The following is a 16210-nucleotide window of genomic DNA, read 5'->3' as shown; positions in this document are numbered from 1 at the left end:
ATACATGATTTAGATTTTATAGTTCAGTAATTAGCAAGTTCTGTATTTAACAATATTGTATATTTCAAAGCTGCTAAGAGAATAGATCTTAAATGTTCTCATCAGAAATTTGTAACTACATGCAGTGATAGATGTTAACTAAACTGTGTAGTAAGTGTATCGTAATACATACATATACCAAATCATTATGTTGTACACCTAAAACTAATACAGTGTTGTATGTCAGTTATATCTCAGTTAAAAAAAAATTCTGGGCTAAATGTCACTTCACAAAGTGAGAGCAGCAGATGCTAAATTATTAAACTTTTTTTTCCCCCCCATCTGAAGTGGTAAAACCGCTGGGAATTAAACTGAGCAGAAACATACATTTGTGGTAGGTAACTTTGCAATACAATTATGTTTTCTATTAATTTGCAAATTTAGTAACAAAATTCTTTTCATGTTTTCAGGGATCCAGAAAATAGTCTGTTACAAAACTTGAAAGATGTTTTAGAAATAGATTTTCCAGCTCGTGCTAACCTGGAAAAATCTGTAAGTTTTATCAGTGCTTTGATATTCCAAACAGCATAGCATAATGAAAGTTAAATGTTCGTCTTTTAGACACCAGAGAAAAATGAGGCTGAAAGGGGGGGAATTGGAAGAATATTATAACAGACTTCTGAACTGCAAGCAACAGTAGCATCAAAGAACTTGTTAACCTTTGATAAGTGGTTTAAGTATACTTTTTTCATGGTCTTCATAGCAGTAAAGTGATTAATGACAGACATCTTTATTATTAAAAATAGGGGGAAAGGTCCAAAGTAGCTAATGAGATGTTTGGATATTCTGTTACTATCTACTTATGAATCATTGAAATAAAGTTTTAATTAGCTTGATGTATTTGTGAAAGGTGGCTGTACAGTTTTTAAAAATGAATAGACATTACTGTGTTGCAAAAATAATAAACTTAGAATTGATTTTTGATAAAGCTGCTGAAAGGTTGTAGACTCAAAGTGGTGGGGATATCTTTGTCTTATTCCTTTAGTTATAGAATTTTGAAGTTTAGTAATCACTAGCTAATGTCAGTTCTTCTCTTTACATACTACTGTGCCATTATATTGACGTACAATATGGGAAAACTGAGCCCAAAATAGAATCTCTTTTTGAGGAGATCTGTGTGTGTTACTTGTTGGATGAAAAAGGAAGTATTCTTTTCACAAATAGCTTTTCTAAGGTGTTAAATAGTGATGTAACTATTTCTGTAATATAGTGATATAGCTACCTTTATAAAAACTTTATATAAAGTTAATATTTATACGTATTACTCATTTTTTTTATTTTATCATGTGTGTTTTAAACACATATGCTTATATTTATTTTCTTTTGAAGGATTTTTCTATGGATTGTGGGATTTGTTATGCCTATCAGCTTGATGGTGCCATTCCTGATCAAGTGTGTGATAATTTACAGTGTGGACAGCCTTTCCATCAAATATGCTTATACGAGGTACAAATAAAAAAATAACCTTGGCAAGACTTTTTTGGCTACCATGACATAGGAATACAGGAGTCTAAAATCTATTTAGTGAATGGTGATCTCTATTGCCATTAGCTTCTTTACCAGTTCATTTCCAGATGCTCATGTGGTTTCATTTTTTTCACTGTAATAACCACAGTGCAAACTCTGTAGACTCATCCAAATGGGAGTAGTGGTGGCAATAAGGTGAAAGGGAAGTAGCACTATCAAGTCTCTGTTACTTTTCAGAGTACACAAGTATAGACTAAATGTAAGAATCTTACATTTGATATTGAGAAGAATGCATTAACCTTTTACTGTTTATTTACTATATATGAATTCTGCTTTCATTCCTATGTAGTCACTTGATCTCTATGGCATTCATCTTAGTGCACAGTTGACATGATTGACCATATATGCATATATATGTAGAACATCTTGTAGTTGTATCGTGCTTTGTCTTCTTTAATATCACCTCCCGTTTTTGTGCTTAGAGATGGCAGTTGGTGTTATCTGCACTTTAACAATGGAGAACGTAGAGATGTCAATTTACCTTATATTAAAATCATAAAGTACCAGGTCTAATTATAGAGATATTCTTAAGGGAACATATGCTTTCTTTTGTAATAATGAATGTTCATTTAATTTTTAAAAATGGACTACCTCATGCTTCTAATTAATGGATTGAGAATTAACCCGGTATTGGTGATTAAGACCTAAATATTCAAGAGCCTATGGTATCTTTTATAGAAGCAATGCTTAATTTGTAATAAATGATTTTAGGTGGGGTCTGTGAACCACATGGACTTGTGTGCATTATTTTTGTGACTGTTTTGGGAGTTGAGAAAGTGCATAAAGGGGCCCATAAACCAATGGCATTGACCTTGAAATCCATGCTGGTCTCCCCTTGTTATTCAGCATATTACCAGTCTGGTATTGGTTCAGGATATGTTCCCTTTACTTTTTGTAAAAGAAAATTAAGAAGGCAGATCTTTTAGAATATGTACTCAAAGGATGTGCTATTTGGAGTATCTGTGATTTGTAATCATGCTGACACTGCTCCCTTTATCTTCTCTTTTTAAAATCTTTAGTGGTTGAGAGGACTACTGACTAGTAGACAGAGTTTTAACATCATATTTGGTGAATGCCCATATTGCAGCAAGGTAAGAAAATCATTAATCACATTTCATATAATGTGCCTAGCTTTTAGTAACATGTTTTGGAAGATAAGCTGATATGCTATATCTATCTATCTATCTATCTATCTATCTAAAACATTTTGTTACATCTTTTTTAAATCGCTCCTTTGACCAAAAAAAGTATTTTCTAAACTGTATCATGACACTATTTTCTAGTACAAAGCAGTCTTATTTTTAGAATGTCCACAAACTTACTTTGTTAAAATGTGTTCTCTTTTTACAAGCCAATTACCTTGAAAATGTCTGGGAGGAAATCCTGAAATAAGAATGTAACATTTCTGTGAAGAACTGGCAACTTTAAAAATTATCAAAAGGATTTTATTTGAGCTCTTCAGAGAAAATATAAAGCAAGACATACTAAAGTCAAAAGAAAAAGAATGATGAAGCCATAATAATACATGTCTGCTTTTGTCTCTTCACTAAGAGTAAAGTCTGTGACCTCCAAACCAGTTGTAGAAGTATATGTATACCAAGAGGAAGATCTTGAATTATTGAATATATCTGGACTGGTAAAATCTTGATAGGGTTCATAAAATGAATTTGGGAATTGTATACTGCTGGCTTGTTGTGGAGAACTTTTTATTTCATTCAGAATTTCTTGAGACTCATAATACTTCTGTCTTCTTCTTGTGCTTTCCTATAGAGAAGAAAAAAAATATATCAATCGCTATATATATGGTGTTAGGTTTGGGTTATCCTAGTACTTATTTTGTGTATTCTGTAAGAATACTAAATAAAACATGTTACACAAAAAGAACAAATTTTTGTAATTTTTTCCGAGAAGTTTTAGGTCCTGGATCCTATGTTTCATTACATTAACCAACCAGAATCTAGTTAAACTGATTGGTTCTTTCAAATCAGCAAACAGTCCATCCCATAAGTAATTTATCCTCTAAAAATATGAAATATAAAAACAATTTTCTTGGCAAGACAAAAAACTGGGCTTAATCTTACATGGGCAGGACAGTCATAATTAGAAAGCTTTTTGGTCATTAATAATTAATGATTCTAAAGGAGCCAAGGCAGCAGAACAAGATGGTGGGGGCAGTGCTACATGTCCGCAGAGCAGTATCAATCCGCAGCCTCCTGCCCAGGCTCCAGAGAATGACGTCTTCCAATAACAGAGCTTGAGAAGACAGCTGGTTAAAATCCTTATTTGTCCTGAAAGTTGATCCAAGAAAAGATGCTCATTCTAATCTCCTAGCCAAAAAGGAAACAAGCAGGCTCTACAAATTATAGTTTTACAGTGTTAAACTGAAATGCCTAGAAGCACACAACAAAATTTGTCAAGAGATGTTGCCAGAGATTCATGAAGATAAACATTAACTTTGTACTCTGGTAGGGACTTGGAACATACTGTATGGCAAGCAGGATCAAGTTGTCTACCTGTGGAGGTATGAAGGAGGATATCCTCATAATAAATCTCTGGATAAACATAAAAATCAGGTATTTGTGGAATTCCATAAGGCAAGAAGCAACATGCTTATTTCTTAGGAAGAATCAGCCACTATTCCATGGGTAGGACCTAATATACGTGAACTCAGATCTTAGCAACTCCAGCCAGAAACTGATTGCATAGGGCAATTACTATTTAGGCAAAATGTGGGTTTATTTTGTTTTGTTTTGCTAAACTAACCTACACATTGATTGAACACAGTCTCAGTCAAAATCCTAACAGGCTTTGGAAATGCACAGGGCCCAAAGTAGCTAAAACAACCTTGATAAAGAACAGAATTGAAAGAAACATTCCTCAATTTCAAAACTGACCACAAAGCTAGAGAAATCAAGACAGGATGGTTCTGGCATAAGAACCAGTATTCAGATCAGTGGAATAGAACTGAAAGTCCAGAAGTAAACTCTCACATATATGAGCAGTTGGTTTCCAACAAAAGGACCAAGGACAGGTAATTTTCGACAAAGGTGTGGAAGACACTGGACATCCTTGCAGAAAGATAAATTTAGACCCCTACCTCATTTTACACAAAAATTCTAGACCTAATAGCTAGAGTATAAAACTTTTAGGAAAAAACAAAATCTTTGTCTAACTGTAGGACCCAAAGAGTTCTCATATATCTGTAATTCAAAGGACATCATTTAAAATAAAAAGTCACAGGGTGGGAGAAAATTCTGCACATCATTTATCTGATAAAGGACTTGTATCCAGAATATGTAAAGAAGACTTGAATAGTTCTCTAAAAGCATGTGAGAAGATGCCAGCATCATGGATTATAAGAGAAATGCAAATCAAAACCAGAATGAGGTATATCTTACCAATGGCCATTATCAAAAGAACAGAAAATAACATGGTGAAGATAGACTGGAACCCTTGTATACTCTTGGTAGGACTGTAAAATGGTGCAGTCATTATGGGAAACAGTACAGAAGTTCCACAAAACATTAAAAGTAGGGGATCCCTGGGTGGCTCAGTGGTTTAACGCCCGCCTTTGGCCCAGAGTGTGATCCTGGAGTCCCGGGATCGAGTCCCACGTCAGGCTCCTGGCATGGAGCCTGCTTCTCCCTCCTCCTGTGTCTCTGCCTCTCTTTCTCTCTCTATGTCTATCACGAATAAATAAATAAATCTTTAAAAAAAAACATTAAAAGTAGAATTACCGTATGATTCAGCTATCCTACTTCAGATATATATTCAGAATTCAAATAAGTTTCTTGCAGAGATGTTTATACACCCATCATAGCATTATTCCCAGGAGCCAAAAGGAAGAAACAACCCAAAGATCTATAGGTAGATGAATGGATAAAGAAAATGTGATATAAGCATATAATGAAATATTTTGCAGCCTTAAATCCTACCACATGCTACAATATGAATGAACCTTGAGGACATTATGCAGAGCAAAATAAGCCAGTCACAAAAGGACGTATATGATTCCACTAACACAAAATATTTAAAGAGGTCAAAATATCAAAGTAAAGGGGTAGTTGTCAAAGTGCAGGGGAACTGGTAGTTAGTGGGCCTAGAGTTTCAGTTTTGCAAAATGCAAAGTTCTGGAAATTGTTATACAACAGTATGAATTGTACTTGGCACTACTAAACCACACAATTGAGGTATATGCTTTCTACCACAATAAAAAATAAAATTTAAAAACAGTGATTCCCAAAGTTCATCATGACATCCGTATCTTTTACCCAACGTATATGCCATCTATTGGGTAAATAAAGAGGCTATTTAATAACCAGAGGAAACTACCTAGGAACAGACCAACCACTATAGACTGAACAGATACAATATATGTAAGTTCCAGGAATTTCTTAAGTGTTTTTTAACATCATTCCTGTTGGCCAGAGCTCCAAGAATCTGTTTCCTGCTTTCAAATTAGCTGGTTAAAAGTTCTGTTTCTGCTTCACATTGGTGACCTGACCTTCCTTGTACTATTTATCAAGTCAGGAGAGATTTAAAAACAAGGCAAAATATTTCAATCTTCATTTGATGTATTACCATCATTCCTCACAATAGCTACTTTCTCGACCTCTAAATGACCATTCTTCAAACTTGAGCTTTTTTACTCTCACAAAAGTCACCTTGAGGATAGAGTTTTAGAAGGTAAAAAGTAACTTCTACATAAGGTATATAAAACAAAATCGATGTCTTGAAGCACTTTATTTTTTATTTTTTTTTTTTTATTTATGATAGTCACAGAGAGAGAGAGAGAGAGAGGCAGAGACACAGGCAGAGGGAGAAGCAGGCTCCATGCACCGGGAGCCCGATGTGGGATTCGATCCCGGGTCTCCAGGATCGCGCCCTGGGCCAAAGACAGGCGCCAAACCGCTGCGCCACCCAGGGATCCCTTGAAGCACTTTAGTTAGCTCTTCTACTTCGAAGAAACTACTGAGAGTCAAATAACTGACTTTAAGCTACTCTTTACTGCCTGAGAGCTAAAAAGTCATCCTATCACCATTTTCCTAAAGTTTTGTTATCTTTGATGCACCTGGCTGGCCCAGGGTAGAGCATATGACACTTGATTTTGATCATGAGTTCAAGCCCTATGTGGTCCATGGAGCCTACTTAAAAAAAAAGTTTCAACTTTATTTGCTACAAGCAAAGTAAGTGATAATTACTCCCATAAAGCACTGTTCTTCCACAAAGACAAAGAAAATATGCCATCAAATTGTATATTTTTAAAGGCTGAGACCACCGGGAAGCTAACTTAAGTAGCATTTACATACACATGTGGAAGTAGATGATAACCCACCTAGATAAGAACAGAAGTCAAGCTACTAGAATTTCAAGATGGAATTGTCTACTATATAACCTGTGTGCCCAGTCTCTCTTTAAGCAACAACTGATACCAAATAGGAAGGCGCTCATGTAAGGATTTAACCACCAGTTGTCTTCAGTTTACTGAGTGATCTGCTTGGGAAAGATAGTCTGTGGCATGGGTTGTAAAAATGTTGTGAGCTGCCTGTTTTGTGAATAAAGATTGGAACACAGCCACACTCATTTGTTTATGTATTGTCTATGGCTGCTTTTATACTGCAATGGTGGAGTTGAATTATTCTGACAAAGAGTAGGCTGTAAACCTAAAATATTTACTGTCTGGCTCTTTAAGAAAAAGTCTGATCTATGGCATAGTTTTTCAAACATTAGAAAAAGCATACAAATCATTTTGGGATCTTGTTAAAATGCAGATCTCATTCAGAAGGTCTGACATGAGACCTTAGATTCTGTGTTTCTAAGAAGCTCCAGGTAATGCCAATGCAGCTGGTTGGCACAGCGTACCTTCAGAAGCAGGGGCTTAAGGTATGCAGTAATCTATTCTGCTAGTTTAGTGTTTCCCAACCTGGGACAATTTTGCCCCACAGGACATTTAGCAATTTCTAGAGAGATTTTGGGTTACTATGACTGGGAGAAGGTACTACTGGCATCTATTGGATAAAGACCAGAGATATCCTATAGTGTACAGGACAGACCCTTAACCCAGCTCAGTATGCCCAGAGTGATGCTGTGGAGAAACCTTGAATTCTGAGTAAGTTACTAGCCTTGAATGCATATCAGAGTCAATTAAAAACCTATTAAAAATATCAATATCTCCTTTAGTTCTGGCCATGAAAAATGGGCATCAGACCTTCTCTCCTGCTGTTAAAGCCCATGAAATGAACACAATAGAGTTGGACAAATGAAGCAACCTATCAGGCATAGAAAACAAACAAGGCTGTCATTCTTGAAAAAAGGAAAACCACCTAGATCTTAGGCTACAATTTCAGATGACCCTTACCTTAGATCAGCCTCCAAAAAGCCCAAACAAGTCAGGACCTGACTAATAAGTTGAATCACCAATAAACTACCTCCCAGGATAAAAGTCAGCACTCTTTAAAGGAATACAATAAAATGTGGAATTTCAAGAACTGACTTGTATTCATAATATTCAGCATATAATAAAAACTTACTATACATGAGGAAAAGGAAAATGTAAAAAGGAGAAATAGATGTGACCCAGATGGTAAAATTTCAAACAAGGACATAAAACCTCTACATAAGTATGTTCAAGGACTTAAATGAAAAGTTAAATATAATTAGTGAACAGATTGAGAGACTCATCAGAGAAATGGGCAACATAAAATACTGCTTGAATGGAAAAATACATGAAATTTAAAAATCCACTGGTTAGGTTTAATAGCTAGAGGTCAGGCAAAGGATTAGACTGAAGCATAAGATAAAAGACTAATTTGGAAAATGAACAAAAGCCTCAGGAAAGTCCTGTTGAGAAAAGGTAAAGAATTCTAAGTTACATGTACCTGGGCCTCTGAAGAAGAATCAATCAGGATTAAGGCATGAAACAAATCATAGGTCCAACTTTTCCAATTTGATGACAGTTATCAACCGACAGATTAAAAAAAAGGTCAATGAATCCAAAGCAGAATAAAGACAACCATATCTAGAAAACCAAAGGTAAAAAAAGCAAATATTAAAAGCAGCCAGAAGACAGACAGACAGACAGACACACACACACACACACACACACACACACACACACACACACACAGTAAGAATAACTGCTAACTTATTAGGAAAAAAACATACAGAAGACAGGAAACAGCATCTTTTAAGTTCAGAACGAAAAATTCCATGTCCAGTGAACCCTTCATGGTGAAGTTGAGGGGCATCTAGTTCCAGACAAGACAGTAAGTATATTCTACTCTATTCCTTCTGCTTAATTACTACTAAAGTTTTTTTGGACAAAGAGCAACTAAGAGAACTTTCTGAAAGGTACAGAATAGAAGGGAGACTGGATAAGGACCTTAGGACACAAGGAAGGACCCAGCCAGAAGTCTCACTCCCAACCACCTTCTTTTAAATATATATTTTTAAATTTTTCTTTATTTATGATAGTCACACAGAGAGAGAGGGAGAGAGGCAGAGACACAGGCAGAGGGAGAAGCAGGCTCCATGCACCGGGAACCCGACGTGGGATTCAATCCCGGGTCTCCAGGGTCACGCCCTGGGCCAAAGGCAGGCGCCAAACTGCTGCGCCACCCAGGGATCCCAACCACCTTCTTTTGATGCCTATTTATCCCAGCCTGGTCTCTATAATGCAGTCTACATTTGAAACAACAAAATACACAGACAAAATAAGGTCCAAGAAAAAGCCTGCTGTCTTTCATTTTTTTAAATTTTAATTTTAATTTTTTTTATTTATTTATGATAGTCACAGAGAGAGAGAGAGAGAGAGGCAGAGACACAGGCGGAGGAAGAAGCAGGCTCCATGTACCGGGAGCCTGATGTGGGATTCGATCCGGGGTCTCCAGGATCGCGCCCCGGGCCAAAGGCAGGCGCCAAACCGCTGTGCCACCCAGGGATCCCAAGCCTACTGTCTTTAAACAATGGATCAGCAGGAGGGCAAGTACACAGTTCAGAGCACTTTTGACTATACTGTATTCTAGATGAACATCATGAAAGAAGCTATATATACCCTTTCTACTTCCCACTAGGTGATGTGGAAACTGTGGGGTGGAGTCATGTCAAGTATTGCCACCTTGTGCTAACCAGGAAGCATACCTTGCCCTCCCCACCAAGGACTGAGACTCAAGTGGAGCCCTGTCAGCAAGACCATCCCCACACTAACAAAGCTGTACCCTATCCCACTAGGGTTATTCATGAGTCAGAACCCTGTCAACCATTTCCAGCCTATATTACTGCAGTGGTACTTCCCCCTCCTTACCAGATACTATGGAGACCAAAGGGCAGAGCCTTTTAGACTGTTCTCTGCACTAACATAGGCAGAAGCAGTACCTCTTCCTCTCCAACAGGCACTGTGGAAATCGTGCAGTAGAGCCCTAAGGGCCATTCCCACCTGCATTAAGCAAACATCAGCAAAAAGCAGCAACTCTATTTCTCATTGGTCTCCAACACTGGAGAGGAGCCCTACTGATCCATCATTGTCATGCATTAAGAAAAGGCAGTACCCCTACATCATTCTAAGTAGAAAAGCCTGTTCTAGGTAATTAACAGACTACAAGAGAACTAGCTAAGCTATACAAAAAAATTATGACACCAGACACCAATGGGATGTAACTGATATTGATAGAGCGCTCCGCCTCAAAACAGCAGAATGCATGCTCTTTTCAGTTGGCATTGGAACATTCACCAAGACAGACCATACCCTAGGTCATAAAATAAGCCTTAACAAATTTAAAATAAAATTATACAAAGTATATTCTCAGACAATAATATACATTAGACATCAGTAACAAAATGGGAAAAATCTTCAAATACTTATAAATTAACATACTCTTAATAGCCAAAGCATCAAAAGAGATCTCATGAAAGAGTATAAAATTTAACAAAAATACAATACAGAAGGACTTATGGGATATAGTTAAATCAGGGCTTAACAAGACATTTATAGCATTTAATACTTACATAGAAAAAATGAAAGGAAAAAAAATGGAAGGGCTCAAAACAATAGTCTAACTTCCACCTAAACTAGAAAAAGAAAAGGAAAATAAACCAAGAATCAAGCTGAAAGAATAGGAAAGTTTCCACAAACACTTGAAAATTAAAACATTCTTCAGAATGGATTAGAGACCCCAGATAAACTTAAAAACATATTGAAGTAAATTAAAATATATCAAAGTATATAAGGTTTGGCTAACAGTGCTAGATGTGAAATCTATATATTAAATATTAAATCTATATATTAAATAGCTAGAAAAAAAAGAAGTCTCAATTCAACATATTTCAAGAAACTAGAAAAGAAAATACATAGCAAAAAGAATAGAAATCAGGGAGATTGACAATAGAAAAAGAAAAAACCTCATCCTTTGAAAAAAACAATAAAATTGATAAACTCTCAAGATCTAGAAATATTTCTACAGACCCCATAGCCATTTACAGGATTAAATAAGGGAGTACTATGAACATTTCTACACATAAAAATATGACTGCTTAGATACAATGGGCCGATTCTTAGAAAACCACAAATAATCAAAGCTAATTCAAGATGAAATAGACTACAGGATGGTAAACTGTGGTCCACAGTCCAAATTCAGCCCACCACCTATTTTTGTAGAGCTACCAAATAAGAATGAGATTTTGTGACATTTGAGAAATCATATGATCATACTAATTGATACAGAAAAAGCACCTGATAAAATTCAATACTCATTCATAACTTTTAATATCCTAGAAAAGCAGGTGAACTTCATCAACTTGAAAAAGAACATGTACCAAAAATCTACAGCTAACATCATACTAAAAGGTGGAAGGTAAAAAATTGAAAACAACTCACATATCCTTCAACACTACATCCATACTTTAGAATACTACTTACCAAATTAAAAGGAATGAACTAAACTACTGATAGATAACATGCAACACTCGGACCTTGAGGGCATTATGGAGAATGAAATAAAGCCCACCTCAGCTTAGGTCATGATCTCAGAGTCCTGAAATCAAGCCCTGCATTAGGTGCTCCACTCACTGGGGAATCTGCTGGTCTCCCTCCCTCTCTGCCCTTCTCCCGCCTCCTGTTCATGCTCTCTCTTCCTTCCCTCTAAAATAAATACATAAATCTTAAAAAACAACAAAAAATTCCTTTAATATTTATTGTAGTATAGGTTTCCTAGAAACTAATTGTATCGCTTATCTGTCTGAAAATATCTTTATTTCACCTTTTTTTTTGGTGTGGGGAGAGCTGGGACTGTATTTTACTTCTGAATATATTAACATTTTATTTTAAAGTAATTGCAACACTCAGAAATTGAAAAAATAGCAAACTCCTGTGTACCCTTCACCCAGATTCCCCAGTGACATCATCTTAATAACCACATTATAATTTTCAAAACCAAGAACCAGTTGTAAACTCAAATCTATGGAAGGTCTGAAGAATTCCAACAACAGTAAATATGGGGATATTTAAGGCTTTTTTTTCTTCCTCATTAATTTCTTTGAAATGAGATTTTTATTTTTTAATTTTTAAAAAATATTTTATTTATTTGACAGAGACCAAGTAAGTGAGCACAAGCAGGGAGAGCAGCAGAGGGAGAGGGAGAAGCAACTTAACCAACTAGATGCTACCCAGGCACCCCTAAAACTGATATTTTAAAGCACAGTAACTGTATTATGGAATTAATTATATATGTAAAAACAAAATGTATGACATCAATAGCACAAAGGATGGGGGATAAATGGAAATGTGTTTTCATAAGGTTCTTACATTATATGTGAAGTGGTTGGTATATCAGTCACGGTAGACTATGGTATGATAAGTTAAATATGTATATTGCAGTTTCTAGAGCTATGCTACTATAGTAGCCATTGACCACATATGACTTGAACACTTGGGAGTGTTCTGAACACTTGGCTAGTCTGAATTAAGGTGTGCTGTTAGTGTAAAACACACCAGATCTTGAAGACTTAATATGAAGAAAATAATGTAAAATGTCTCAATTTTTATTTCAATTCTAATATTTTGGATATTGGTTCGATCAGACTATATTATTAAAGAAAACTTTACCTGTTTCTTTAAAATTACATATGTAGCTTTCACTTTATTTCTATTAGAGTGTTTTGAGAGCAAGGGTTTGCAAACTTTTTCTTTAAAGGACAGATGGCAAATATATTCAGATTTTTAGGGCATGTAGTCTGTGTTACAATTACTCAGCTCTACCACTATAACATGAAAGTAGCCACCGACAACATGTAAGAGAATATGTAAGTGAGTAAGTATGACTGACTGTGTTGTAATACAACTACAAAAATAGGTGGCTTGCTGAATTTGGCCCATAGGCCATAACTTGCTGAACTAAAGTACCCACTACAACAAAAACAAAAACCAAGAAACTAAAAAAGAACCCAAAGCAGTATAGTTTAAAAATTGAAGAGATGAAAGACAAATTCTTCATTACTCTAAAAAGAAGCAGGAGGGAGGTAAAAAGTGACAAAGAATGAAGAGGGCAAAAAGAAATCAAACAGTGATTGTACATTTAACTACAATGATTACATTAAATGGAAACAGATTAAAAGTTTTGTGAGGTTGTACAAAAAAGCAAGACAAACTCTGTTATTTACAAAAGCACTCACAGACACAAAGACATTGAAAATACAAAATAGAGATGCCTGGGTGGCTCAGCAGTTGAGCCGCTGCCTTCATTTAGCTCAGGGCATGATCCCGGGGTCCAGGGATGGAGTCCCACATCACGCTCCCTGTGGGGAGCCTGCTCCTCTCTCTGCCTGTGTCTCTGCCTTTCTCTCTCTCTCTCTCTCTCTCTCTGTCTCATACATAAATAAAATCTTTTTAAAAAATAAAAAACAAAACATTAATATAAAAGGATGGAAAAGGATATATCATGTAAACTAATCATAGGAAGGCTGGAATTGTTAAAATCAAATCAGATAAAGTAGAATTCAAGACCAAGAATACTGACAAAAGAAAGATGTTTCATGGTGATAAACAGATACTTCACCAGGAAGATGTAACAGTTCTAAATTTGTATGTACCTATTAACAGAGCCATCAAAATCCATGAAGCAAAAACTTACAGAACTAAAGGAAAAATAGAAAAATGTGCAATTACAGTTGAAGACTTAACGTTTCTTTGTCATTACGTGACTCAACAGAAGGACAAAATAAAGTAAAACAGTAAGGATATAGAAGGTTTGAGTAAGACAAAAAATCAACCTAATAACATTTTAAAATAGTAAACGAAAAAAAAAATAAATAAATAAAAAAAAAATAAAATAGTAAACGGCAAATTTCAGAGTATTCATTTGTTAGAAGTACACAAGGAACATTCACCACACTAGATGGTCAACTTGGCCGTAACACAAGTTTAAAGGATATTAAGAATACAGGATATGTATCTGATAATAACTGTTAAATTAGAAGTCAGAAACAAAAAGGTACAAAGACAATCTCAAAAATATTTAGGAATTAAAAAGCATACTTCTAAATAATCCACAGGATCAAAGAAGTCAAGGGAAATTAGAAAATATATTTAACTGAACAACAGTGAAACACAACATATCAAAATTTGTGGACTACATCTAAAGCACTGCTTAAAAAATTTGTATAGTTTTATTTTCTAAAAAAGATTTATTTGAGAGAGAGTGAGCATGTGTGCATGCATTCAAGATTGGGGAGGGGCAGAAAGACTCCCTGACTCCGTGCTGAGCACAGAGCCTGACCTGGGGCATGATCCCAGTAGGCCAAGATCACTATCTGAGCCAAAAGCAAGAGTCAGGTGCTTAACCAACTCTGCCACCCAGGTGTTCCACTATATATTTTAGGGAAAAAAAAAGGTTTAAAATTAATTTTAGCTATTACCTTATGAAGCTTGAAAGAAAAGAGTACCCAAAATAAGTATAAGGAAGGAAATGATAAAGAATGGAAATTCGTGAAATAGAAAAAAAATATCAACAGTAGATAAATCAACAAATCTAAAAATCAGTTCTTTGAAAAGATCAATAAAAACAACAGGCATCTAGCTAGACTACCAACAAAAAAAAGGAAAAAGAAACTGAAAGGTTACCATTATCAAGAATAAAAGTGTGACATCAAAATGGATACTGAAAATGCTAAAAGGAGAATAATATGAACTACATAGTACTGAAAAATGTAATTTAGATGAGATCACAAACTCCTTGAATGACACATATTACTAAAATTGACACAAGAAGAAAAAGAAAAATCTAGTGATTTCATTATAGATGTTAGAGTAAATTCATAATTAAAAATATTCCTACGATAAAACTCTGGACCCAGATGATTTTCTTGCTAAATTCTATTAAATATTTATGAAAGACAAATCTTAGTAAAACACTTCCTGAAAATAAACACTTCCAACTGATATAATGACCTAAAAACAAAACCACACAAGGATATGAGGAAAGAAATTATAGATCAGTATCTCTCATCAATGTAGATATAAAAAACCCCTTAATGGAATAATAGCAAATTGAATTCAGTATGACAACACATCATGACTAAATGGGGTTTATCCTAGAGACAAAAGGTTGATTTAACATTCAAAAATCAATGTAATTCATTCTTCTAGTAAAGGAGAAAAATCATATGATCAGCAGATCCCCCCCAAAACACTTAATATACATTCATGACCTAAATTTTATTTTCTTTCAACAAACTACAATGAAATTTCCTCAGCCAATAAAGAGTATTTAGGAAAAACCTACAGCTAACATCATGCTTAATGGTTAAGGAATGAATATTTTCCAGCAAAGAACAGGAACAAAGCAAGGATGCCCACTCTGGATACAGTATTAGAGGTCACTGCAGGTGTAATAAAGCATGAAAAAAAGATATGAAGGCATACGTGTTGGAAAGGAGGAAATAAAACTCCACTCACAAACATGATCATGTAGAAAGATCTAAGAATCTACCAAAAAAACTACTAGAATTAAAAAGTGTATTTAGAAAGATCTCAAGATACAAGGTCAATGTGCAAAAATTATATTTACAATAGAATTTAAAATATTTAGACATAATTTTAATGGAAAATGTATAAGATATCTACACTAAAAACTATAAAACACTGTTCAGACAAGTAAAAGATCTACATAAATGGAGAGAAGTATCAGTTTCATACATCAGAAGACTCAAATGTGTTGCTGGGATCTTCAGTTCCTCTAAACTGATCTTTAGATTTAGCAGAATCGCAATCAAAATTCCATTTGCTTTTTAGTGGAAATTGACAAACTGGTTATTAAATTTTATGGAAAGGAACAGAACCTAAAATGGTAAAGCATTCTTGAAGAAAATGCTTGAAGGACTTCTACCTATTTCAGAACTTGTAGTAAAGTTGCAGTAATTGATGAAGTGTGGTTTTGGTGTAAGGACAAACAGAAGAAAGTCCAGAAACAGACCATGATTTACACTATTAGTTGACTTGAAAAAGACTCCAACAAAACTTAATTAGGAAAAGGAAACTATTTTTAACAAATGGTGCTGAGACAAATGGCTCTTTCATGTACAAATAACCTCAACCACTTATACCATACACAAGAATGATCTGAGATGGCTCAGAAACTTGAAATGAAAGCTAAAA

At 35.1% G+C, this 16210-nt stretch overlaps 2 protein-coding genes across 6 annotated transcripts in view; one reads left to right on the top strand and one right to left on the bottom strand.

The window, feature by feature from the left end:
- The window catches only part of FANCL (FA complementation group L), an 89066-nt gene extending 86009 nt beyond the window's left edge, over positions 1 to 3057 (top strand). For both annotated transcript variants that reach the window (XM_041754725.1, XM_041754724.1), the window contains 5 exons: positions 328 to 373; positions 450 to 531; positions 1369 to 1485; positions 2586 to 2657; positions 2918 to 3057. In XM_041754725.1, coding sequence (XP_041610659.1) covers positions 328 to 373; positions 450 to 531; positions 1369 to 1485; positions 2586 to 2657; positions 2918 to 2953 — 353 coding nt within the window. In that variant the 3' untranslated portion in view covers positions 2954 to 3057. The remainder of the gene's footprint in view (positions 1 to 327; positions 374 to 449; positions 532 to 1368; positions 1486 to 2585; positions 2658 to 2917) is intronic.
- VRK2 (VRK serine/threonine kinase 2) overlaps positions 2996 to 16210 on the bottom strand; it is a 113095-nt gene continuing 99880 nt past the window's right edge. For 3 of the 4 annotated variants that reach the window (XM_041754720.1, XM_041754722.1, XM_041754723.1), the window contains one exon: positions 2996 to 3330. In XM_041754720.1, coding sequence (XP_041610654.1) covers positions 3025 to 3330 — 306 coding nt within the window. In that variant the 3' untranslated portion in view covers positions 2996 to 3024. Of the gene's footprint in view, positions 3331 to 8444; positions 8585 to 16210 lie in introns of all 4 variants that reach the window. The other variant, XM_041754721.1, reaches the window with a different exon arrangement.

The sequence above is a fragment of the Vulpes lagopus genome, chromosome 5 (assembly GCF_018345385.1).
Source record: "Vulpes lagopus strain Blue_001 chromosome 5, ASM1834538v1, whole genome shotgun sequence".
NCBI classification, from domain to species: domain Eukaryota; kingdom Metazoa; phylum Chordata; class Mammalia; order Carnivora; family Canidae; genus Vulpes; species Vulpes lagopus.
Note: the sequence above shows the minus strand (reverse complement) of the source record. Positions and strands in the feature narration are given on the sequence as shown.